At 45.9% G+C, this 27,381-nt stretch overlaps 1 protein-coding gene across 1 annotated transcript; it reads left to right on the top strand.

The window, feature by feature from the left end:
* Positions 1-6,118: 6,118 nt before the first annotated feature.
* LOC124143330 lies at positions 6,119-26,130 on the top strand. The gene is made up of 5 exons (XM_046512262.2): positions 6,119-6,233; positions 7,564-7,644; positions 10,982-11,055; positions 22,949-23,143; positions 24,389-26,130. Exons 2-5 carry the CDS (start codon positions 7,625-7,627, stop codon positions 25,843-25,845), a joined length of 1,746 nt encoding a protein of 581 aa, XP_046368218.2. The 5' UTR covers positions 6,119-6,233; positions 7,564-7,624; the 3' UTR covers positions 25,846-26,130.
* Positions 26,131-27,381: the final 1,251 nt, after the last annotated feature.

Genomic DNA, 27,381 nt, shown 5'->3' with positions numbered 1-27,381 from the left:
CTTGTCGTAAGCGGGTGATCAGGGTCGTTGACTTGGTATCCTAATTGCGTTGATCGATGCTCATGAAGTGAATCACTGGGTTCTCTACTTCAGTCATATTACGGCGTGTCAGCTTGATGTGGTTGGAGCCCCGTGAATTTCCGAGTAAGAACCCATCCGTGTCGTAAAAGGCGACTAACGGGATCGGGTGGTTAGGCTCGCTGTCTTGGTTGATGCATGTCATCGAATTCCAAGTGCGTAGATCGATGCTCATGATGTCAATCAGACAATCGATTATTTACAGACCGCCGCCTTATAGCTGGAATATTGCTGAGTGCAGCCTTAAACAACAAACAAAAATAAACAGTCATCTTGCGGGGCAACCACCGGATACTTACATAATTGGTGTTCTCAGAGGAATGTTTTCTGCTTCAACGATCTGGCGTGAGAGTTGGTTTAACGCCGCTTTGAACAGTATTTCATTTTCATCACGGCGTGTAATCTGGATGTGGGAGTGAGTGAGTGAGTGGGGGAGTATGGTTTTACGCCGTTTTTTGCAATATTCCAGCAATATCACGGCGGGGGACACCAGAAATGGGATTCACAAATTGTACCCATGTCGGAAATCGAACCCGGGTCTTCGGCGTGACGAGCTAACGCTTTAACCACTAGGCTACCCGACCGCCCCCTTGATGTGAGAGGAACGACGGAGTAATGCAGGCTCTTAGTCGTTTGCCACTTGTTACGTGTCGATTCCCAAATTGAAACAATATGTTAACCCAGCAATCTGTTCGTAAAAGAACTTAGAGTGAAACCAACAAAGAAACAACAAAAGGAGTACAATTATCAAATGTATTACAAAATTAACTTGGTTTACAAAACAACTAAAATTACTGCACAGCAATTACAATGGCAATACACAATAGAGTGGTAATACAATATACAATAAAAGTATATAATATCATGGCAGTGGTCAGTATCAAATACAAAAATATGGTGGTGATAGCAAAGGTCAGTGATAATAATGATAATAATATTCACCCAGCGGCGATGGTGGTCAAGCTTTCGAGACGGGCCTAGGCTGGGAATCAGGGGTGATGCGCGATCCTCACAAGAAAGCCGGTCTTAATGTGATGAAATGTGCGAGAGATCCCTAAACATGCTCTTGTTCAACAATATATTCAGACTAACCAGATACTGGAAATTTCTACACAGTGCCCTGAACAGTCTAACGGCACTGGAACATTCCACATGTTTCTATATAATACTATCACCGTCCGCGTTATACCGGACCGGAAGTTTACACACCACACTTACATCTAATATATTCCTGGCGACTGATCACTGTCCAAACACAATGCAATGAGCGTCTACCGAATCTCAACAGAAACAATGTAACGCAGCTACAATCATTGTAAAACAATCAAATACACTGCCATATAACACTCTTTGGCCTACAAGAGGATGCTTTACGTTATGCGTATGGAGCGATCACTGCCATTCGCAGGGTTGGTATTTGAAAGAAATTGTTCCAGTAAACGCTGATAAAAATATTTGGCCTCAGGTTTTACCAAAAAAAGGCACTGGGCATACTGAATATCCGGAAAAAAATGACTCCTTGTCTCCTTTTAAAAAAAAGGGGGAATGTCTTGAAACAATGACGTAATGGTCGGTCCAAATATAGAATGTATTGCAAACTTTTAGAGCTATATACAAGTAGCACAACAACGTTTACCTTTGAGAATCTGAAATGTGAAATGTCATACGTGGCATTATGAATAATACATATGTAAATGATCCATCCTAACGGTAAATATATTTTGATGGCATTATTGTTTTGCAATTTTATTTACAGAATTTTATATTTACGAGAATTTTTTTAATTTAAACTTTAAGGCCTCCCATATGGCCTGGTACCTCAATAATCGGAAAACGGCTTCTTGGTAAGAGCTTGAAGAACGATGCATTCATGGTCGATTGAAGGGAGACAACTCCATGGACCATCTCTTAACTATGAGCGGAGTCTCGTCACGTCGAAGACCGGGTTCGAATCCCCACGTGGTACAGTGTGCACATCCTACTGTTGGTATTCCTTCACCATGTTGCTGGAATATTTCTTACAGCGGTGTAAGACTAACATTCAGAGAAAAGTTGTATTATTAGTATATCTTTCACCATTCACGTGCTCGTCTCACCATTCACGTGCTTGTCTCACCATACACGTGCTCGTCTCACCATACACGTGCTCGTCTCACCATTCGCGTGCTTGTCTCACCATACACGTGCTCGTCTCACAATACACGTGTTCGTCTCATCTTACACGTGCTCGTGCGTTTCACCAAGTGGCCAAGTTTTACCATGTTTATCAGTTTCTCCGTCATCGATGCCGGGAAATGTGACGAAGCTTTTAAAACATAGCGATAAGCCCAGTTTCAAAATCAACCACGTAGGCAAAGCAGGCCACAGTAGAATTTGTTGATGCTTTCAACGTATTTCCTTGTGTTCATTACTGTGGTAAACTTTGTTTTTTATGTGTTTAAGACATTTATTCTTGTAAAGACAAACTGGTTAGGTGGGTGAGGTGAGGTGAAATGGGGTTTAACGTCGCGTCCAAGATTATTGCACTTATAGCGACGTGCATGTACGTGTGTGTGTGTTTGTGTGGCTGCTTGTACTAGTCCGGACTGATGCCGATTTATAGTGCTACCCCACTGAGATCCCAGATTCAGTTTAACATGAAAACCCCACTCAGACACAGTATACTGACTCCGAGCCGACCAGTCCTTGTTTTAGCCCCTTAATGCCGAGCGCCAGACAGGGTAACAACAAGTACCATTTTGTAACGTCTATGAGTATGACGCGGCCGGGGATCGAACCCCGGACCTTCCGCTCTCCAGGCGGACGCTCTACCAATAGACCACGGAGGCGGTCCTAACTGGTTAGGAAAATTTGCAGTTGAAGCAAATGTTTTGATCAAGTCATTTAAAAAACCCATTGTCCTATCGCTCAAATGTTTGATTATTTATATTTTTATGAATATTTCAGTATGTCATCAATCTTGTAATTTATGGTTACTTTAAGACAGATATAATTCCTATTTCACACATTGCATTGATTTCGACGTCTAGACTGAAGTGAGCCTCTATTGAACGTTGCCGGGAAAAGTGAGAGCGGAAGGTTGATGGTTCGATCCCCGGCCGCGTCATGCCAAAAGACGCTCGTTATTAAGGGACGAAGGTAAAGACTGGTCGGCTAGGAGTCAGTTGACTGTGTCTGATTGGGCTATGCATGGAGAAATGTTTTTATTAAAACTTTCAGGCCTCCAATATGGCCTGGTACCTCAATAATCGGAAAACGGCTTCTTGGTAGAGCTTGAAGAACGATGCATTCATAGTCGTTTGAAGGGAGACAACTCCATGGACCATCTCTTAACTATGAGCGGTGTCTCGTCACGCTGAAGACTGGGTTCGAATCCCCGCGTGGTACAGTGTGTACATCCTACTTTTAGTATTCCGTCACCATGTTGCTGGAATATTACTTACAGCGGTGTAAGACTAACATTCTGAGAAATGATGTATTATTAGTATATCTTTCACCATTCACGTGCTCGTCTCACCATTCACATGCTTGTCTCACCATACACGTGTTCGTCTCACCATTCACGTGCTCGTCTCACCATACACGTGCTCGTCTCAAATTCACGTGCTCATCTCACCATTCGCGTTCTTGTCTAACCATTCACGTGCTCGTCTCACCATACACGTGCTCGTCTCACCATTCGCGTTCCTGTCTCACCATACACGTGCTCGTCTCACAATACACGTGTTCGTCTCATCGTACACGTGCTCGTGCGTTTCACCAAGTGGCCAAGTTTCACCATGCTTATCAGTTTCTCCGTCATCGATGCCGGGAAATGTGACGAAGCTATTAAAACATAGCGATAAACCCAGTTTCAAAATCAACCACGTAGGCAAAGCAGGCCACACAGTAGAATATGTTGATGCTTTCAACGTATTGCCTTGTGTTCATTACTGTGGTAAACTTTGTTTTTTATGTGTTTAAGACATCTTGTAAAAACAAACTGGTTAGGTGGGTGGGATGAGGTGAAATGGGGTTTAACGTCGCGTCCAAGATTATTGCACTTATATAGCGACGTGCATGTATGTGTGTGTGTTTGTGTGGCTGCTTGTACTAGTCCGGACTGATGCCGATTAATAGTGCTAGCCCACTGAGATACCATGCCGCAATTTAACATGAATACCCCACTCAGACACAGTATACTGACTCCGAGCCGACCAGTCCTTGTTTTAGCCCCTTAATGCCGAGCGCCAGACAGGGTACCAACAAGTACCATCTTTTAACGTCTTTTGGTATGACGCGGCCGGGGATCGAACCCCGGACCTTCCGCTCTCCGGGCGGACGCTCTACCACTAGACCACGGAGGCGGTCACTGGGAGAGTGGGATGTGCTGCAGCCATAACGGATTCGAACTCTGGTGGTATGACATTAGTGAAGACTTTGGTTGGCATTATTGGCTGTGTGAAAAATTGTCCTTCGAAAATTACTGTAGCGGTGGCACTGGAGTCGTTTGGAACACAATAATGGAAACGAGACATTGTAGCCTTTGGAATACAATAAATACTACAAAGGTGACATTAGTCTCTTTGGAACACATACTGGAGAGGTGACACTGGGGTTTGGGGGAAATAAAACGGTAGAGGTGACATTAGTCTCTTTGGAACACAATACTAGAGAGGTGACACTGGGGTTTGGGGGAAATAAAACGGTAGGGGTGACATTGGTCTCTTTGGAACACAATACTGGAGGGGTGATCCTGGTAGCTTTGGGACACGTCGTGCCCGTGAGTCCCCAGCAACCTATGCTTGTCATAAGAGGCGAATAAAAGGATCGGATGGTCAGGATTCGTTGATTGCATGTCATCGTATCCTAATTGAGTGGATTGATGCTCATGATGTCAGTCACTCGTTTGACTTAATTATTTACAGGCAACTGTCATATATAGGTGGAATATTGCTGAGAGCGGCGTTAAAACAACAAACAAACAAAAATATAGGTTAATTGGTTGGTTGGTTGTTTAACGCCGCACTCAGCAATATTCCAGCTATATGACGGCGGTCTGTAAATAATCGAGTCTGGACAAGACAATCCAGTGATTAATATCATGAGCATCGATCCACGCAATTGGGATCGATGACATGCATCAACTAAATCAGCGAGCCTGACCACCTGATCCCGTTAGTCGCCTTTTACGACAAGCATAGTCATCTTTTACTGCAAGTATCTGCTTTTGTAGTTGTGGCTGAAAAAAATCGATACGAAATCAATTTTATTTATTGTGTGAAAATAGTGCTATTCCAGAATATGAGAATTTAAAGTTGTGAATAAATGATTATGAGCATGTATTTATTTTGTTGTTAATACTATTTAAACCTATGAGCCTGAAAAATAGCTGCAACAATGTGATATTTGTGGCAGGCAATAAATTGTGTTTTCAATTTCAACAGTCTGAAGCATAATTATTTTTTCTTTTTAAATTCGGGAACAATATATTTTTCTTGATAAAATCCCAGCCCTTCCTCGATTTGCGCTCGATTTTCAGCCAAGCTGCCTGCGAGGCGCTAAAGGGTTAACAGTAACATCACCGTCTCATCCCACTCGGAATCGGGAAAGGGGTCTGAATGGAACAGTAACCAGCGAACGATAGTCTCAGAACAGCTCTGTAAAAAAAACACAAAACACGATGGCATTCAACGTATGAAATTGAATGGAATATTTTCATATTCGTAAAATTTGTAAATGTCCATATAAGACTATAAGTATAACCATTCCTGTACTGTATAAGCTCATTTGTAATAAATCATTACTTGTCATACAAAATGTGCCACAACATAATGCGCTCACATTTTAGAATTCGCCTACTCCATATCATTTGAAGGTATTCAATTCAACACCCAGTATATTATTTCAGTGTTAGGATCATTAATATACTTCTTTTTTTGTTATAATTATTCCCGTATGACTAAATAAAAATCATTATAACAATCCGTATTCGTACCACAATCTAACTTTTATATAAGTCATGTTTACTAGTTCTTAACCATCTTTGCGCTCCGGTTCTTATCAATAAGAGACAGAGCATAGTTTTAGGTGATTCCCCTCTTCCCCCACGCAACGAATGCTGGGTGTGACAGCGTCTGCAGAAGCACTGGAGAAAATGTACATTTTGTTGATCGGTAGGTATTACGGACATGTTCCATTAATTTGCAATGAAATATCGCAACTCTCTCATGATGGATGAACAATTATGCTTATCGTTTATGAATGACAGTCGAGTGTTTGCGATCAAGTGCTTGTTTCGGTTTCGACACTCTCTTCGTCTCGTCATCGAACGGCTACTTCACTTGTTCAAAGTAATGCCAAATACTTTGTCATAGTAACTGTTGCTAAATTATTCATGCAACTTATGGTTAGACCGATCTTAGGAATATGCATTTGGTCCATCGCGCAAATGTGATCGAATTAAAAAAAATCCACACTGAGCATGTCAAGACAGGTGCTCTGTCCAAATACAGTTTAAGATGATGAATTTCCGGGTTTGAATTGTCATTGTTCGGCAGAAATGCACGTCAAGCGGTTTGGGTCCCGTCATTCAAGCAGTATTTTCACATTTGCTAATCAGGAGCTTTTGTAATCAAGCAAGTTCAACTTAGATGTTGTTTTGAAGCACAATAATTGCGTATTGATAAATGTTGGACCTATGTGCATTATCTGTAGTCTTCCAAAGATTGTTAAAGAAGTTTTTAATTTCTCAACATGTTTTTTCTGTCTACTGTGAGAAAAGTACACATTTTTAGTTCTACAAGCTGTATCATATTTATATACTATAAAATATTTATATACTATTCAATAGAAGTTAAAGAACACCGGATTCTTTCATATTACTATAGTTAATCTGTCTTGGCATGTGAGATTAACTATAGTAATATGAAAGAATTGGGTGTTCTTTAACTTATTTTGAGTAGTATATAATGTTATTCATTTCAACTCAAAGGCAGTACACAGATAGCCAAGATAATAACTTGGAATAAATTGGAAAAACAGAAATAACGCATGAATTTGCACAGATCACAAAGATGTCTGCCCTATAATCACACTATACCTTTAGTGATCATTTGCGAAAATGTAGAAATAGGATAGGGCAAATATTTGCCATGGGGTGAATATCAATTTCATGACGAAATTTACCTGCGGGTTAAGAATTGCATAGGGCTTGAACAAGGCTTTCGTTTCAAAACAAAAATAGTGGGTAAGTTTTGTATATATATTTTTTAAAAACTGCAACTTTTATTATTTCAGATTCCCCGTGAAAATCTAGTTTAGAATCACAAACCATACTTGCCGTAAGAGGCAACTAACCGGATTGGGGGGGTCAGGCTCGCTGACTTGGTGACTCGTTGCTCATGATGCTAATCGCTGGATTATCTGGTCCAGACTTGACTTCATCCTACAGTTGAATATTACTGAATATGGCGTCAAATAACAAACAAACACATCTTATTTCAGGTTGAATACATTGGACGTTGTAACATGAGGGACTGTGTGACAAACTAGACGACCGGCAGCGATGAGCTCCCTACCTCCTGGGTAGGTATCTCAGCAATCTGTGCAGAGATTTATCGTGCGTCCAAACTGACGGACAAAATTTAAAATAATACATCAGAGCCTCTTTTTGTTTATTGGTCCTGTTGCCAGTGAAATCATCTCTGCAAAGTATATACCGTATTCGCCTTAATAAGCGCACAAGGCGATATTTGCTAATATATTGGCTAGTGAACAATCCCAATTAGCACCCCTTCCAATTGATCAATGTGCACAAGACTTATTTATTCTCGTATAATACATGTGTTATATGCATCCTTAATTATGGGAAATTAAATTCTGGAAAAATATATCTGTCATATATAAACAGTTCCAGCCGTCAGCATAAACCACGAAATGTTTCTTTCAACACTGGTTTTTTTTCACCAAAATAATATTTCAATAAGTGCCCCCTATTTTGTAATTTTGAGAGTGCCCTGGGCGCTTATTACTTCGAATACTGTAACATGCCTTGGCAATTTTTCATTCAAATTTTTGGGAATTTTTATTGATATATTTTTAACTTTAGGCCAATTATCATCATCTGAGAAAAGTGGAAAACAAGATATTTTTTTAATATAATACTTTTAGAACAGATTTAGCATTATGGGGATTCAAGGATCAGGCCTCATAATCGCGACTAAAACGGTCGCCAATGCGACCTAAATTTCAATTTGTTTACTGTCTAAAATTCAGGGGAAGCCAAATGACTACCTTGAAAAATATCTTGCGCTGACAAAATTCTATTGCTACACATATGTAGAGACAAAAATATGTCTGCTACTAATTGTACTCACAACTAATTCCTCCTAAAGTCAACAATGAACCTAAATATATAAATATTAATGTAATTGGTATTTTATTTTAGTTAATAGTTTAGTGGATAAGCAAGGATATACCTATATAATTTGTAACATAAATTGCATCATTGTTCGAGTCACAAATAACAAAACTCAAGTACAGTTTCCACTAATAAACAATTCCAAGACTAGTGCTATGACTTGTACATATAATAGTAAATGGATAAAAAATCATTTCAAATGCTTTTAGCTACCTACAATATTGGCTTGACTTCTTGATTTTACCACTGGCTACCTGGAAAAAAAACTTGTAGCCATATGGCAAAATGGTAAAAAATTGGTACTTGGAAAAAATTTAAACTTTGAGGCCTGAGGTGAGGTGAGGTGAGGTGAGGTGAGGTGACGTGATACAAGGTTTAAAGTGCACTTGATACAGTGACATCCATGCATGTGTGTTGCTGCTTGTACTAGCCTGGATGTATCCTGGTTTTATAGTGCTAGCCCACTGAGATACCATGCCGCAGTTTAACATGGATACCCCACTCAGACACAGTATACTGACTCCGAGCCGACCAGTCCTTGTTTTATCCCCTTTATGTCGAGCGCCAGGCAGGGTAACAACAAGTACCTTTTTTTCATGTCTTTTTGTATGATGCATCAAGGGAATGGAACTACCGATCCCGCTCTACGGGCAGATGTTGCATCCACTAAACCTCGGAGGCGATGAGGTGTCCGGTAGGACTGGGACGGGTAACTCGGGTACTCGGGTCCTGAGTAGGACCTGTGTACCCACATGAATACCCGGACCCGTGGTTAGTCACGTGACATACTGTTTAATGACATTAACAAAAAAACTCAATGGTTACACTACAAGTATAGCTAATGTTCACATTTCTTTCTCACTATGCAGGCGTTCGTTCTGACTTTGATATGTTCGAGTAAGGATAAAGCGTCTATCAACTGTACTGTATACATGTATATAAATAGTTTTTGCCAGGGCTGCGGTAAAACAATTCCCATTCGGACATTTTTTACCCAACTCTCGAGACCTATAGCGGGTGTTCCGGGTAGGGCCGGGTAATAGGGTGTCGGGCACCCAGGTAGTAAATTTGGACAGGTCCCAGCCCGAGTGTCCAGTGATGTTTGGTTGTTGTTTGCAGTGGTTATGGAGGCCCAGCTGGGTGACATGGCTCATCGTTCTCAGGGGCGGTCGGGTAGCCTAGTGGTTAAAGCGTTCGCTCGTCACGCTGGAGACCCGGGTTCGATTCCCGACATGGGTACATTGTGTGAAGCCCATTTCTGGTGTCCCCCGCCGTGATATTGCTGGAATATTGCTAAAAGCGGCGTAAAACCATACTCACTCACTCACTCACTCATCATGCTCAAATGGCATCGATCAGTGCTCGTGCTATCAATCACTGGTTTATTGGGTCCAAACTCAATTATTGACAGGTAGTAGTGATACAGCTGGAATATTGCTGAGTGCTGTGTTCATGATTTGTCCTTGTTGGCCAACCTCATTAAAACCAGGGCCCACTTGCACAAAGCGATCTTAGCGCTAAGATGATCGCAACTCCCATATTTTAACGTAGGCTTACAATAGTCGTAGCGCTAAGATCGCTTTGTGCAAGTGGGCCTTGATCTTAGTTCTAGATACCGCGAAACAAATGATCTGAGGACATCCCATACGGGTCATGTCAGAACGACCTTTCATCCGACCAATGAGAGCATGGCTTACAAGATCATGACAGTGACAGTCAGAATGTGTTTTCTCATGAAACCTTGAACAACTTAACATGGGTTATTCTGAACGACAGTTACGGGATATAAAAGTGAATCCATACAATCTAGGCCATCTATTAGCCATTCTAGAAAGCTCTTGTTCAGTTTGCAAATTTTTAAACGAGAATGTCAAAGTATGGTTTGAAGCGTAGTCTCTAGTTTGAAACTAGTGCCATAAAGCACGAGAAAGCAGCTTTCTGAATTGCTAATGTCGACTTCTTGTCAGTCAAACCATTGGCCGGCCAAAGTTCGCAAAAGGTCGGTCTGACATGATCCGTAATTGGATGTCCTCAGATCTTTGTTTAGCGGTAGCGAGCACTAAGATCTTATTTTAATGAGACTGCCTTGTTGGCACACTTATAAGCCAAGGGGCACATATAAACATCTTATGGGAGCATCTAACCCTGGTATTTATCCGCATGAGGGATTGAATTACAAATTTTTACAGTGTATGATGAATTTACGTCAAGGTCGACTCGTAAAGATCCCGGTAGAATAGGTCTTCAGCAACCCAAAATTGCCGTAAAAGGCGTCTATGCTTGTCATAAGAGGCGACTAACGGGATCGGGTGGTCAGGCCTGCTGACTTGGTTGATGCATGTCATTGTATTCCAATTGCGTGGATCGATGCTCATGATATTACTGGAATGTCTGGTCCAGACTCAATTATTTACAGACCGCGGTCATATAGCTGGAATATTGCTGAGTGCGGCGTTATACAACAAACAAACCAACCAACCAACGTCACTCTCAATCTTTCAGCCAATCTGGTCAGACATACAACGACTCCGTCAACCTTCGACGGGCAACACAGAGCAGCTTAGAAGAACAAGTTGGTGAGTGATAGATGTGTAACAACACTCTTTCTGTAAAGTGGTGTGCTCCGTGGGGATTCCAGGTTAAAGACACATGATACAGGACAGAATAGGTCCCCAGTACCTCATGCTTGTCTCCCAGTGGGGATTACAGGACAGAATAGGTCCCCAGTACCTCATGCTTGTCTCCCAGTGGGGATTACAGGACAGAATAGGTCCCCAGTACCTCATGCTTATCTCCCAGTGGGGATTACAGGACAGAATAGGTCCCCAGTACCTCATGCTTGTCTCCCAGTGGGGATTACAGGACAGAATAGGTCCCCAGTACCTCATGCTTGTCTCCCAGTGGGGATTACAGGACAGAATAGGTCCCCAGTACCTCATGCTTGTCTCCCTGTGGAGATTACAGGACAGAATAGGTCCCCAGTACCTCATGCTTGTCTCCCAGTGGGGATTACAGGACAGAATAGGTCCCCAGTACCTCATGCTTGTCTCCCAGTGGGGATTACAGGACAGAATAGGTCCCCAGTACCTCATGCTTGTCTCCCATTTGGGATTACGGGACAGAATAGGTCCCCAGTACCTCATGCTTGTCTCCCAGTGGAGATTACAGGACAGAATAGGTCCCCAGTACCCCATGCTTGTCTCCCAGTGGGGATTACAGGACAGAATAGGTCCCCAGTACCTCATGCTTGTCTCCCAGTGGGGATTACAGGACAGAATAGGTCCCCAGTACCTCATGCTTGTCTCCCAGTGGGGATTACAGGACAGAATAGGTCCCCAGTACCTCATGCTTGTCTCCCAGTGGAGATTACAGGACAGAATAGGTCCCCAGTACCTCATGCTTGTCTCCCTGTAGAAATCACAGGACAGAATAGGTCCCCAGTACCTCATGCTTGTCTCCCAGTGGGGATTACAGGACAGAATAGGTCCCCAGTACCTCATGCTTGTCTCCCAGTGGGGATTACAGGACAGAATAGGTCCCCAGTACCTCATGCTTGTCTCCCAGTGGGGATTACAGGACAGAATAGGTCCCCAGTACCTCATGCTTGTCTCCCTGTAGAAATCACAGGACAGAATAGGTCCCCAGTACCTCATGCTTGTCTCCCAGTGGGGATTACAGGACAGAATAGGTCCCCAGTACCTCATGCTTGTCTCCCAGTGGGGATTACAGGACAGAATAGGTCCCCAGTACCTCATGCTTATCTCTCAGTGGGGATTACAGGACAGAATAGGTCCCCAGTACCTCATGCTTATCTCTCAGTGGGGATTACAGGACAGAATAGGTCCCCAGTACCTCATGCTTGTCTCCCAGTGGGGATTACAGGACAGAATAGGTCCCCAGTAACTCATGCTTGTCTCCCAGTGGGGATTACAGGACAGAATAGGTCCCCAGTACCCCATGCTTGTCTCCCAGTGGGGATTACAGGACAGAATAGGTCCCCAGTACCTCATGCTTGTCTCCCAGTGGGGATTACAGGACAGAATAGGTCCCCAGTACCCCATGCTTGTCTCCCAGTGGGGATTACAGGACAGAATAGGTCCCCAGTACCTCATGCTTGTTTCCCAGTGGGGATTACAGGACAGAAAAGTTCCCCAGTACCTCATGCTTGTCTCCCAGTGGGGATTACAGGACAGAATAGGTCCCCAGTACCTCATGCTTGTCTCCCTGCAGAAATCACAGGACAGAAAAGGTCCCCAGTACCCCATGCTTGTCTCCCAGTGGGGATTACAGGACAGAATAGGTCCCCAGTACCCCATGCTTGTCTCCCAGTGGGGATTACAGGACAGAAAAGGTCCCCAGTACCCCATGCTTGTCTCCCAGTGGGGATTACAGGACAGAATAGGTCCCCAGTACCTCATGCTTGTTTCCCAGTGGGGATTACAGGACAGAATAGGTCCCCAGTACCTCATGCTTGTCTCCCAGTGGGGATTACAGGACAGAATAGGTCCCCAGTACCCCATGCTTGTCTCCCAGTGGGGATTACGGGACAGAATAGATCCCCAGTACCTCATGCTTGTCTCCCAGTGGGGATTACAGGACAGAATAGGTCCCCAGTACCTCATGCTTGTCTCCCTGTAGAAATCACAGGACAGAATAGGTCCCCAGTACCTCATGCTTGTCTCCCAGTGGGGATTACAGGACAGAATAGGTCCCCAGTACCTCATGCTTGTCTCCCAGTGGGGATTACAGGACAGAATAGGTCCCCAGTACCTCATGCTTGTCTCCCAGTGGAGATTACAGGACAGAATAGGTCCCCAGTACCCCATGCTTGTCTCCCAGTGGGGATTACAGGACAGAATAGGTCCCCAGTACCTCATGCTTGTCTCCCAGTGGGGATTACAGGACAGAATAGGTCCCCAGTACCTCATGCTTGTCTCCCAGTGGGGATTACAGGACAGAATAGGTCCCCAGTACCTCATGCTTGTCTCCCAGTGGGGATTACAGGACAGAATAGGTCCCCAGTACCTCATGCTTGTCTCCCAGTGGGGATTACAGGACAGAATAGGTCCCCAGTACCTCATGCTTGTCTCCCAGTGGGGATTACAGGACAGAATAGGTCCCCAGTACCTCATGCTTGTCTCCCTGTGGGGATTACAGGACAGAATAGGTCCCCAGTACCCCATGCTTGTCTCCCAGTTGGGATTACAGGACAGAATAGGTCCCCAGTACCTCATGCTTGTCTCCCAGTGGGGATTACAGGACAGAATAGGTCCCCAGTACCTCATGCTTATCTCTCAGTGGGGATTACAGGACAGAATAGGTCCCAAGTACCTCATGCTTGTCTCCCAGAGGGGATTACAGGACAGAATAGGTCCCCAGTACCCCATGCTTGTCTCCCAGTGGGGATTACAGGACAGAATAGGTCCCCAGTACCTCATGCTTGTCTCTCAGTGGGGATTACAGGACAGAATAGGTCCCCAGTACCTCATGCTTGTCTCCCATTTGGGATTACAGGACAGAATAGGTCCCCAGTACCTCATGCTTGTCTCCCATTTGGGATTACAGGACAGAATAGGTCCCCAGTACCTCATGCTTGTCTCCCATTTGGGATTACAGGACAGAATAGGTCCCCAGTACCTCATGCTTATCTCTTAGTGGGGATTACAGGACAGAATAGGTCCCCAGTACCTCATGCTTGTCTCCCATTTGGGATTACAGGAGAGAATAGGTCCCCAGTACCTCATGCTTGTCTCCCATTTGGGATTACGGGACAGAATAGGTCCCCAGTACCTCATGCTTGTCTCCCATTTGGGATTAAAGGACAGAATAGGTCCCCAGTACCTCATGCTTGTCTCCCAGTTGGGATTACAGGACAGAATAGGTCCCCAGTACCTCATGCTTGTCTCCCAGTGGAGATTACAGGACAGAAGAGGTCCCCAGTACCGTATGCTTATCTCCCAGTGGGGATTACAGGACAGAATAGGTCCCCAGTACCTCATGCTTGTCTCCCAGTGGAGATTACAGGACAGAAGAGGTCCCCAGTACCGTATGCTTGTCTCCCATTGGGGATTACAGGACAGAATAGGTCCCCAGTACCTCATGCTTGTCTACCTGCAGAAATCACAGGACAGAATAGGTCCCCAGTACCCCATGCTTGTCTACCTGCAGAAATCACAGGACAGAATAGGTCCCCAGTACCTCATGCTTGTCTCCCAGTGGGGATTACAGGACAGAATAGGTCCCCAGTACCTCATGCTTGTCTCCCATTGGGGATTACAGGACAGAATAGGTCCCCAGTACCCCATGCTTGTCTCCCAGTGGGTATTGCAGGACAGAATAGGTCCCCAGTACCTCATGCTTGTCTCCCATTGGGGATTACAGGACAGAATAGGTCCCCAGTACCTCATGCTTGTCTCCCAGTGGAGATTACAGGACAGAAGAGGTCCCCAGTACCTCATGCTTGTCTCCCTGTGGAGATTACAGGACAGAAAAGGTCCCCAGTACCTCATGCTTGTCTCCCTGTGGAAATCACAGGACAGAATAGGTCCCCAGTACCCCATTCTTGTCTCCCAGTGGGGATTACAGGACAGAATAGGTCCCCAGTACCTCATGCTTGTCTCCCAGTGGGGATTACAGGACAGAATAGGTCCCCAGTACCTCATGCTTGTCTCCCAGTGGGGATTACAGGACAGAATAGGTCCCCAGTACCTCATGCTTGTCTCCCAGTGGGTATTACAGGACAGAATAGGTCCCCAGTACCTCATGCTTGTCTCCCAGTGGGGATTACAGGACAGAATAGGTCCCCAGTACCTCATGCTTGTCTCCCAGTGGGGATTACAGGACAGAATAGGTCCCCAGTACCTCATGCTTATCTCTCAGTGGGGATTACAGGACAGAATAGGTCCCAAGAACCTCATGCTTGTCTCCCATTTGGGATTACGGGACAGAATAGGTCCCCAGTACCTCATGCTTGTCTCCCAGTGGGGATTACAGGACAGAATAGGTCCCCAGTACCTCATGCTTGTCTCCCAGTGGGGATTACAGGACAGAATAGGTCCCCAGTACCTCATGCTTGTCTCCCATTTGGGATTACAGGACAGAATAGGTCCCAAGAACCTCATGCTTGTCTCCCATTTGGGATTACAGGACAGAATAGGTCCCCAGTACCTCATGCTTGTCTCCCAGTGGGGATTACAGGACAGAATAGGTCCCCAGTACCTCATGCTTGTCTCCCAGTGGGGATTACAGGACAGAATAGGTCCCCAGTACCTCATGCTTGTCTCCCAGTGGGGATTACAGGACAGAATAGGTCCCCAGTACCCCATGCTTGTCTCCCAGTGGGGATTACAGGACAGAATAGGTCCCCAGTACCTCATGCTTGTCTCCCAGTGGGGATTACAGGACAGAATAGGTCCCCAGTACCTCATGCTTGTCTCCCAGTGGGGATTACAGGACAGAATAGGTCCCCAGTACCTCATGCTTGTCTCCCAGTGGGGATTACAGGACAGAATAGGTCCCCAGTACCTCATGCTTATCTCCCAGAGGGGATTACAGGACAGAATAGGTCCCCAGTACCCCATGCTTGTCTCCCAGTGGGGATTACAGGACAGAATAGGTCCCCAGTACCTCATGCTTGTCTCTCAGTGGGGATTACAGGACAGAATAGGTCCCCAGTACCTCATGCTTGTCTCCCATTTGGGATTACAGGACAGAATAGGTCCCCAGTACCTCATGCTTGTCTCCCATTTGGGATTACAGGACAGAATAGGTCCCCAGTACCTCATGCTTGTCTCCCATTTGGGATTACAGGACAGAATAGGTCCCCAGTACCTCATGCTTATCTCTTAGTGGGGATTACAGGACAGAATAGGTCCCCAGTACCTCATGCTTGTCTCCCATTTGGGATTACAGGAGAGAATAGGTCCCCAGTACCTCATGCTTGTCTCCCATTTGGGATTACGGGACAGAATAGGTCCCCAGTACCTCATGCTTGTCTCCCATTTGGGATTAAAGGACAGAATAGGTCCCCAGTACCTCATGCTTGTCTCCCAGTTGGGATTACAGGACAGAATAGGTCCCCAGTACCTCATGCTTGTCTCCCAGTAGAGATTACAGGACAGAAGAGGTCCCCAGTACCGTATGCTTATCTCCCAGTGGGGATTACAGGACAGAATAGGTCCCCAGTACCTCATGCTTGTCTCCCAGTGGAGATTACAGGACAGAAGAGGTCCCCAGTACCGTATGCTTGTCTCCCAGTGGGGATTACAGGACAGAATAGGTCCCCAGTACCCCATGCTTGTCTACCTGCAGAAATCACAGGACAGAATAGGTCCCCAGTACCCCATGCTTGTCTGTCAGTGGGTATTGCAGGACAGAATAGGTCCCCAGTACCTCATGCTTGTCTCCCATTGGGGATTACAGGACAGAATAGGTCCCCAGTACCTCATGCTTGTCTCCCAGTGGAGATTACAGGACAGAAGAGGTCCCCAGTACCTCATGCTTGTCTCCCTGTGGAGATTACAGGACAGAAAAGGTCCCCAGTACCTCATGCTTGTCTCCCTGTGGAAATCACAGGACAGAATAGGTCCCCAGTACCCCATTCTTGTCTCCCAGTGGGGATTACAGGACAGAATAGGTCCCCAGTACCTCATGCTTGTCTCCCAGTGGGGATTACAGGACAGAATAGGTCCCCAGTACCTCATGCTTGTCTCCCAGTGGGGATTACAGGACAGAATAGGTCCCCAGTACCTCATGCTTGTCTCCCATTGGGGATTACAGGACAGAATAGGTCCCCAGTACCTCATGCTTGTCTCCCAGTGGGGATTACAGGACAGAATAGGTCCCCAGTACCTCATGCTTGTCTCCCAGTGGGGATTACAGGACAGAATAGGTCCCCAGTACCTCATGCTTGTCTCCCAGTGGGGATTACAGGACAGAATAGGTCCCCTGTACCTCATGCTTGTCTCCCAGTGGGGATTACAGGACAGAATAGGTCCCCAGTACCTCATGCTTGTCTCCCAGTGGGGATTACAGGACAGAATAGGTCCCCAGTACCCCATGCTTGTCTCCCAGTGGGGATTACAGGACAGAATAGGTCCCCAGTACCTCATGCTTGTCTCCCAGTGGGGATTACGGGACAGAACAGGTCCCCAGTACCCCATGCTTGTCTCCCAGTGGAGATTACAGGACAGAAAAGGTCCCCAGTAACTCATGCTTGTCTCCCTGTGGAAATCACAGGACAGAATAGGTCCCCAGTACCCCATTCTTGTCTCCCAGTGGGGATTACAGGACAGAATAGGTCCCCAGTACCTCATGCTTGTCTCCCAGTGGGGATTACAGGACAGAATAGGTCCCCAGTACCTCATGCTTGTCTCCCAGTGGGGATTACAGGACAGAATAGGTCCCCAGTACCTCATGCTTGTCTCCCAGTTGGGATTACAGGACAGAATAGGTCCCCAGTACCTCATGCTTGTCTCCCAGTGGAGATTACAGGACAGAAGAGGTCCCCAGTACTGTATGCTTGTCTCCCAGTGGGGATTACAGGACAGAAGAGGTCCCCAGTACCTCATGCTTGTCTCCCAGTGGGGATTACAGGACAGAATAGGTCCCCAGTACCTCATGCTTGTCTGTCAGTGGGTATTGCAGGACAGAAGAGGTCCCCAGTACCTCATGCTTGTCTCCCATTGGGGATTACAGGGCAGAATAGGTCCCCAGTACCTCATGCTTGTCTCCCAGTGGAGATTACAGGACAGAAGAGGTCCCCAGTACCTCATGCTTGTCTCCCTGTGGAGATTACAGGACAGAAAAGGTCCCCAGTACCTCATGCTTGTCTCCCTGTGGAAATCACAGGACAGAATAGGTCCCCAGTACCCCATGCTTGTCTCCCAGTGGGGATTACAGGACAGAATAGGTCCCCAGTACCTCATGCTTGTCTCCCAGTGGGGATTACAGGACAGAATAGGTCCCCAGTACCTCATGCTTGTCTCCCAGTGGGGATTACAGGACAGAATAGGTCCCCAGTACCTCATGCTTGTCTCCCAGTGGGGATTACAGGACAGAATAGGTCCCCTGTACCTCATGCTTGTCTCCCAGTGGGGATTACAGGACAGAATAGGTCCCCAGTACCTCATGCTTGTCTCCCAGTGGGGATTACAGGACAGAATAGGTCCCCAGTACCCCATGCTTGTCTCCCAGTGGGGATTACAGGACAGAATAGGTCCCCAGTACCTCATGCTTGTTTCCCAGTGGGGATTACAGGACAGAAAAGTTCCCCAGTACCTCATGCTTGTCTCCCAGTGGGGATTACAGGACAGAATAGGTCCCCAGTACCTCATGCTTGTCTCCCAGTGGAGATTACAGGACAGAATAGGTCCCCAGTACCTCATGCTTGTCTCCCTGCAGAAATCACAGGACAGAAAAGGTCCCCAGTACCCCATGCTTGTCTCCCAGTGGGGATTACAGGACAGAATAGGTCCCCAGTACCCCATGCTTGTCTCCCAGTGGAGATTACAGGACAGAATAGGTCCCCAGTACCTCATGCTTGTCTCCCAGTGGGGATTACAGGACAGAATAGGTCCCCAGTACCTCATGCTTGTCTCCCAGTGGGGATTACAGGACAGAATAGGTCCCCAGTACCTCATGCTTGTCTCCCAGTGGGGATTACAGGACAGAATAGGTCCCCAGTACCTCATGCTTGTCTCCCAGTGGGGATTACAGGACAGAATAGGTCCCCAGTACCTCATGCTTGTCTCCCAGTGGGGATTACAGGACAGAATAGGTCCCCAGTACCTCATGCTTGTCTCCCAGTTGGGATTACAGGACAGAATAGGTCCCCAGTACCTCATGCTTGTCTCCCAGTGGGGATTACAGGACAGAATAGGTCCCCAGTACCTCATGCTTGTCTCCCAGTGGAGATTACAGGACAGAATAGGTCCCCAGTACCTCATGCTTGTCTCCCAGTGGGGATTACAGGACAGAATAGGTCCCCAGTACCTCATGCTTGTCTCCCAGTGGGGATTACAGGACAGAATAGGTCCCCAGTACCTCATGCTTGTCTCCCAGTGGGGATTACAGGACAGAATAGGTCCCCAGTACCTCATGCTTGTCTCCCAGTGGGGATTACAGGACAGAATAGGTCCCCAGTACCTCATGCTTGTCTCCCAGTTGGGATTACAGGACAGAATAGGTCCCCAGTACCTCATGCTTGTCTCCCAGTGGGGATTACAGGACAGAATAGGTCCCCAGTACCTCATGCTTGTCTCCCAGTGGAGATTACAGGACAGAATAGGTCCCCAGTACCTCATGCTTGTCTCCCAGTGGGGATTACAGGACAGAATAGGTCCCCAGTACCTCATGCTTGTCTCCCAGTGGAGATTACAGGACAGAATAGGTCCCCAGTACCTCATGCTTGTCTCCCAGTGGGGATTACAGGACAGAAAAGTTCCCCAGTACCTCATGCTTGTCTCCCAGTGGGGATTACAGGACAGAATAGGTCCCCAGTACCTCATGCTTGTCTCCCAGTGGAGATTACAGGACAGAATAGGTCCCCAGTACCTCATGCTTGTCTCCCTGCAGAAATCACAGGACAGAAAAGGTCCCCAGTACCCCATGCTTGTCTCCCAGTGGGGATTACAGGACAGAATAGGTCCCCAGTACCCCATGCTTGTCTCCCAGTGGAGATTACAGGACAGAATAGGTCCCCAGTACCTCATGCTTGTCTCCCAGTGGGGATTACAGGACAGAATAGGTCCCCAGTACCTCATGCTTGTCTCCCAGTGGGGATTACAGGACAGAATAGGTCCCCAGTACCTCATGCTTGTCTCCCAGTGGGGATTACAGGACAGAATAGGTCCCCAGTACCTCATGCTTGTCTCCCAGTGGGGATTACAGGACAGAATAGGTCCCCAGTACCTCATGCTTGTCTCCCAGTGGGGATTACAGGACAGAATAGGTCCCCAGTACCTCATGCTTGTCTCCCAGTTGGGATTACAGGACAGAATAGGTCCCCAGTACCTCATGCTTGTCTCCCTGCAGAAATCACAGGACAGAATAGGTCCCCAGTACCCCATGCTTGTCTCCCTGTAGACATCACAGGACAGAATAGGTCCCCAGTAACTCATGCTTGTCTCCCAGTGGGGATTACAGGACAGAATAGGTCCCCAGTACCTCATGCTTGTCTCCCTTTAGAAATTACAGGGCAGAATAGGTCCCCAGTACCTCATGCTTGTCTCCCAGTGGAGATTACAGGACAGAAGAGGTCCCCAGTACCTCATGCTTGTCTCCCTGTGGAGATTACAGGACAGAAGAGGTCCCCAGTACCCCATGCTTGTCTCCCTATAGAAATCACAGGACAGAATAGGTCCCCAGTACCCCATGCTTGTCTCCCTGTGGGGATTACAGGACAGAATAGGTCCCCAGTACCTCATTCTTGTCTCCCTGTGGAAATCACAGGACAGAATAGGTCCCCAGTACCTCATGCTTGTCTCCCAGTTGGGATTACAGGACAGAATAGGTCCCCAGTACCTCATGCTTGTTTCCCAGTGGGGATTACAGGACAGAATAGGTCCCCAGTACCTCATGCTTGTCTCCCAGTGGGGATTACAGGACAGAATAGGTCCCCAGTACCTCATGCTTGTCTCCCAGTGGGGATTACAGGACAGAATAGGTCCCCAGTACCTCATGCTTGTCTCCTAGTGGGGATTACGGGACAGAATAGGTCCCCAGTACCTCATGCTTGTCTCCCAGTGGGGATTACAGGACAGAATAGGTCCCCAGTACCCCATTCTTGTCTCCCAGTGGGGATTACAGGACAGAATAGGTCCCCAGTACCTCATGCTTGTCTCCCAGTTGGGATTACAGGACAGAATAGGTCCCCAGTACCTCATGCTTGTCTCCCAGTGGGGATTACAGGACAGAATAGGTCCCCAGTACCTCATGCTTGTCTCCCTGTAGACATCACAGGACAGAATAGGTCCCCAGTACCTCATGCTTGTCTCCCAGTGGGGATTACAGGACAGAATAGGTCCCCAGTACCTCATGCTTGTCTCCCTTTAGAAATTACAGGGCAGAATAGGTCCCCAGTACCTCATGCTTGTCTCCCAGTGGAGATTACAGGACAGAAGAGGTCCCCAGTACCTCATGCTTGTCTCCCTGTAGACATCACAGGACAGAATAGGTCCCCAGTACTTCATGCTTGTCTCCCAGTGGGGATTACAGGACAGAATAGGTCCCCAGTACCTCATGCTTGTCTCCCTTTAGAAATTACAGGGCAGAATAGGTCCCCAGTACCTCATGCTTGTCTCCCAGTGGAGATTACAGGACAGAAGAGGTCCCCAGTACCTCATGCTTGTCTCCCTGTGGAGATTACAGGACAGAATAGGTCCCCAGTACCTCATTCTTGTCTATTTGGGTTAATGTGTTAATGTGGGTTAATAATAAATCGTATGGCAAACTATCGCAATACGGTGAGATGTATTGAGATGCATATTGCAATACCTATTGGGGCCCAAATTCTCTAATACATACTTGTATTGCGAGAGGGTAGTAACATACACCATATGGAATATTAATGTAAACAGCATGAAGCACTGGGATTTTGGCTGGAGATAACTGGTAGCTATTTTTGTAGCTACAGCTGCAAAACCAGATATTTTAAAAAAAATTAAAACTATGAGCATGCATATTTATTTTTTTAAAAGTCCTTGCAACAAGCTAATTTTTGTGGCAGACAAGTTTCTTTTTCTCAACAGTCTGATGGATAATTACTTTTTTCAAGAATTTTCTGGGACAATTTATTTTTTTCGATAAAATGCCAACCCCCTCGATTTGCGCTTGATTTGCCAGTTATATCGCACACCTTAATTATCTACCAGTGGGAATACGGGCAGAATAGGTTCCTAGTACCCCATGGGGCAGACTCAATTATAAAGTCAGACTCATCATCGGCATTACCGTATCCGACGTAATAAGCGTCCCGCTCTAATAAGCGCCCATGGCGATATTTGCTAATATATTTGCTAGTGAACAATCCCAATTAGCACCCCTTCCGATTGATCAATGTACACAAGACATATTTATTCTTGTATGATACGTGTGTTATATGCATCCTTAATTAGGGAAATTAAATTCTGGAAACATATATATATGTCGAATATAAACATTTCAGGTTGTCACCATAAACCACGAAATGTACGATCTTTCAACTCTGTTGTTTTTCACCAAAATAATATTCTAATAAGAGCCCTCATTTCTAAGTTTGAGAGCGCCCTGGGCGCTTATTTTGTCGAATATGCCCAAAAGTTTAGGTACCAGTAGAAACTTGCCATTTTTAGGATTTTGTCGTGTGTTATTATTATGGGGGCTTGTGGACTTAAACTGTTAGTTTCTTCCTCTGAATTTTTTAGAAATAACAAATTGATTCTTACACGTCAAAAGCAAGCACCTGTCTAGTGTACATGTGATCACCTTCAGCGCGTGAGTTGATTGGGCGGACGGTGCAGTCCCAGGAGCAGTATGTGCCGCGACAGCCGCAGCCCCAGCAGCAGAACGACGAGGACATGGACGTGGAGACCCGCCTGGTCACTATACACGCCACAGAGCTGACCCATGACGGAGAGGTGAAGAAGTACAGGTCGCCCAAGTCTTCAACTTTCAATGGCTTCAAACGTGAGTGAATGGATTTTGCTGAAATTGATGTTAAGTTGTAGCTCACCTTGTTGTGGTGGGTTTGAGCTGGGTGGGTGATTGCTATTTATCATATCTTGCTAATCTTACGAAAGTGTGTTGGAAAAATTTCTCTTGTTGGCTACTATGCTTGTCGTAAGAGGCAACTTACAGGATTGGGTAGCAGAGCTCCAGATAAGCTGCGTATCTGCGTGAAATACGCATCAGAAATACAGAAATACGCAGTAAAAAATAATCCAAGCGTATCAAATACGCAACGAACATTACAGATATGCTACAAAAACAGATTTTGTGCGTATCATCAAAATATTGTGAAGTAACCCTGCGTATTTGATTAGCAAATCAGCAACTTATTTTGAAATTATAAACGGGCATTCCGTCAACCTTGCCAAACTCCACGATGACAGTCACATCATGATCATTTGCCATCACACTTTCTTTTGGAAGTATCGTGGTATTTTTGAGTCCTATAAAGCTCTCAAACCCACACGACACCAGTTTGCAGGGACTAGATGAATAGTGTTTTTAAATATTTAACTTAAATACCCACATGTGTAAAAACTAGTGGGTAACAGAAATTTGAATACGCAGATAGAATTACTGATACCCAGTGATTTTAAAATGCATGGGTAAAATACCCACAACACCAAAAGCTTATCTGCAGCTCTGGGTAGTCAGGCTCACTGACTTGTTTGAAGCATGTCATCGTATCCCAATTGCGTAGATCGATGCTCATGATGTCAATCCCTGGATTGTCTGGTCCAGATGCAATTATTTACAGACAGCTGTCATCTAGCTGGAATATTGCTGAGTGTGGCGTTAAACAACAAACAAACAAGCAAACAAGCTTTTGGTGCTGCTACTACTTGTACTGACTTAAGGTTAAACACTTTACTAATCATTGTGTGTACTTCTCAATGTCACTCGGGGGCACAGGTGGCCCAGTCATCTAAGGCGCTGCGATTCGCTGTGCAGAGTTGCGTCCCTTAGGCACGCCAGAAACCTATGATTGTGGTTTCGAATCCTGGTTCGCCACGATTATGTTTCTAGGTTTGTCAGCACCATACCCGTGCTCATTGTTTTCACCCGAGACCTGCATCACTTCGGGCTTTCCTCCCACATAAGCTGACATGCCATGATATAACTGGAATAATGTTAAAAGCGGCTTTACACCCAATTCACTCTCACTCACTCACTCACTCACTCACTCTCAGTGTTCCTCCACAGGGTCCACAGAGATCTATTACCGCCATCTCACCGAGGACAGGTTCTGTGAGCGGCGGGCATGTGAAAAGGGATACGAGATGCTGTTGCAGAACAACATCGTCATCATCACCGGCGGGTGCGGCGACGGCAAGACGACGCTCGGATGCTACCTTCTCAAGAAAGTGTCCGAGGAATACGACATAGAAGCTGTGAGAATCAATTCCCCAAAGGATTGGATGAGAGTCTTGGAGTTTGATTACCAACATGGCGAGAAGATTGCCGTCATGCTTGATGATTGTTTCGGCAGCATCGGCATGGCTGATTACATGTTCGAAGAATGGCATCACAATGTTCAATATATGTCAAGTTTTCTCGAATCCAAAAAGGTTTATCTGATTATGACCTCCAAGAAGCACCTGTATTCACAAGGCGCTGGACGAGTTACGTACAACCAGGTGTTCCTGAAGAAATACATCCTGGATCTGACGACCGATGAATATAAGCTCACCTGGTGTGAGAAGAAGGAGGTCTTGAGGAAACACCTGGAGTATTACAATCTAGATGAGGACATCGCCACCAACCTCCCAGAAGATTGCCCGGACATGGGCTTCTGTCTACTCGTCCATCAGTTCTGTATTGTGGAAGATTTTCAAAATTGGGGGTTGCGTTTTTTCACAAATCCAATCATTTGGTATTCCTGTGATCTTGAGTCGATATCGGCCACGGAGAAGGAGATCTGGGGAGTGATGGTCCTGCTGCTGCTGGGTGACGGGATCATGAGACCGATGGACTACAACCCTTTCGGTGACGAGAAGACGATATACAAGCAGGCCAAGGAGCATCTAAAATACACGTCTCTCCAAGATGGCTTCCCTCCATCCAGGCTGGTTCATCTGTGTGAACACATCGACACCGTGTACGTGAAGTGGGACAAGAAGGAGAAAGGCTATCGCTTCATTGATCATTACATGGAAGAAGCGGCTATGATGTGTTTCGGGAAGTGGCATGTTCGAGAAGTCTTGAAGCGAAGCAGCCTCAGCTTTCTGCGCGAGTATATGGTGACAAATCGATACGAAGCGGAACGTCCCGAGAAGGACATCCTCATTGAACTGTCTCCTTCCTACTTCCCGTATCTCACGGAAAGACTCTTGAAGGAACTCGTGGACGGGAATATCGAACAGATCGTCTCCCACAGAGTATTTCTCGACGATTCGTACATTGAGTTTTTTGTGAAGCATCTCAAAGAGAAGGATGAGCTTGTGAAGGTTCTCCAGGCTAAAGACAAGAAGTGTCAGAGGGGGATTGTGTATCTGTGTACAATGTACGGACAAGAGAGGCTGATCCGAGAGATTGTGAAATCAGAAGTCTTCTCCAAGTTGGCTGATAAGCAGTGGGCCAAGGATGAGAAACAGGCGGCTGTCCAACTTGCCACAGAGTTTAAAGTATCTTCTTTACAAAACTTACTGAATCAGTTGTGAGTGTTGCATGGTTTTACCTGGACTTACAAAAGTAGGGGCCCAAGGACCCTCAATACAGTCGAACCCCTAAGTCTAACCTACCAGGACAGTGTTGTAACTTCGAGGTCTCCGAATTGAGATAACGAGGCATGAACATCAAGACAGATCAAGTTTTACGTTTCTTTGATGCGTAACGCCGCACTCAGCAATATTCCACCTGATGACAGCAGGACTGACCAAGTAACTGTGTGTGTGTGTGTGTGTGTGTGTGAGTGTAAGTGTGAGTGTGTGTGTATGTATGTATGTTAGTGTAGCAGGGCGTGGAGTCATCCCACAGATGACATCCTTACCTTGTCACCTTGTCAGCTTGCTGATGGGGTTAACCTCTTTGGTCATGTGGACAAGGCGTCCGACCTCTGATCAGAAGGTCCGTGGTTCGAATCCCATCACGGGACTCAGAAATTTTATGCCCGCTACATTGGCGCCCATCGTGGGGCTGAGCACATTCATATTAAATTTGAGCAAAATAAGCCTCAGTGCCCTACTATGCGGCCTGGGACGTGCCTTCTGTTAAACGGGGGAGTATGTAGCAGGGCATGGAGTCATCCCATAGATGACATCCTTACCTTGTCAGCTTGCTGACGGGGTTAACCTCTTTGGTCATGCGGACAAGGCGTCCGACCTCTGATCAAAAGGTCCGTGGTCCATGGTTCGAATCCCATCACGGGATGGCCACTACATTAGGCTTAAAAAAATAAATGAATTGGTTCTCAGGCAATGACTTTTAAAAAAATAGAGCGGGCGGGTGGGCTTTTTCTTTTCTTTTTTTTGCTTCTTCAAACTAGCATGTAACCAAATAAACTGTTGTGTACCATCTACCTGGGAAAGGGCCTCCCTGCATAAACAAGTATGTAAAACTCCTATTGCCGCCATGACCATAACACGAGATGCACAGTGCACATGGGAAGGGAAGTAACTGCATGTTATATTGGATCCCATTGTTTTTTTAAGGTATTAGGATTGTTTTATTTTTTTTCTAAAATGATGATGACGCAGGCCGTGACTGAGAACCAATACTATTTTTTTTAGCCTTCATTCATAGATTGGACATTGAGTAATGTAGCTTTAATTCCTTAATCCAACTTTGATTAGCAGTTTTTGATGAAACCAGGAAGTGCTGCCATGTTTTTCCTCATGTCTGCTCATGATGATTTATTTGTCAGTAAGGATTACCTCTACAACTGGATTGGTTCAACAAAGTTTTAATTGCACAGTACTTTTACAACGATGTTAGATGTGTGGACTAATGCGAATCTTGTCATAAAGGTAGACAAATCTATAGTGAAGTAGGGACCGAGTCCAAGGTATTTTTATCTCGAATTTGAGATAACGGGGCAGATATATGCGTATTTATATAGTGAGGCGGTAGGGACCGGAGAATAGGTTCGAGATATCAGTTGTTTCGAGGTCACGGGGTTTGAGATAATGGGGTTCGACTGTAATTAATTTTAAGGGTCCTTGCAGGCTTGGTTGGTTTGTTGTTTAACGCCGCACTCA

Source organism: Haliotis rufescens, unplaced genomic scaffold (genome assembly GCF_023055435.1).
Source record: "Haliotis rufescens isolate VD_foot unplaced genomic scaffold, xgHalRufe1.0.p SCAF_14, whole genome shotgun sequence".
Lineage (NCBI taxonomy): Eukaryota > Metazoa > Mollusca > Gastropoda > Lepetellida > Haliotidae > Haliotis > Haliotis rufescens.
This window is presented reverse-complemented; position numbering and strand designations above follow the sequence as displayed.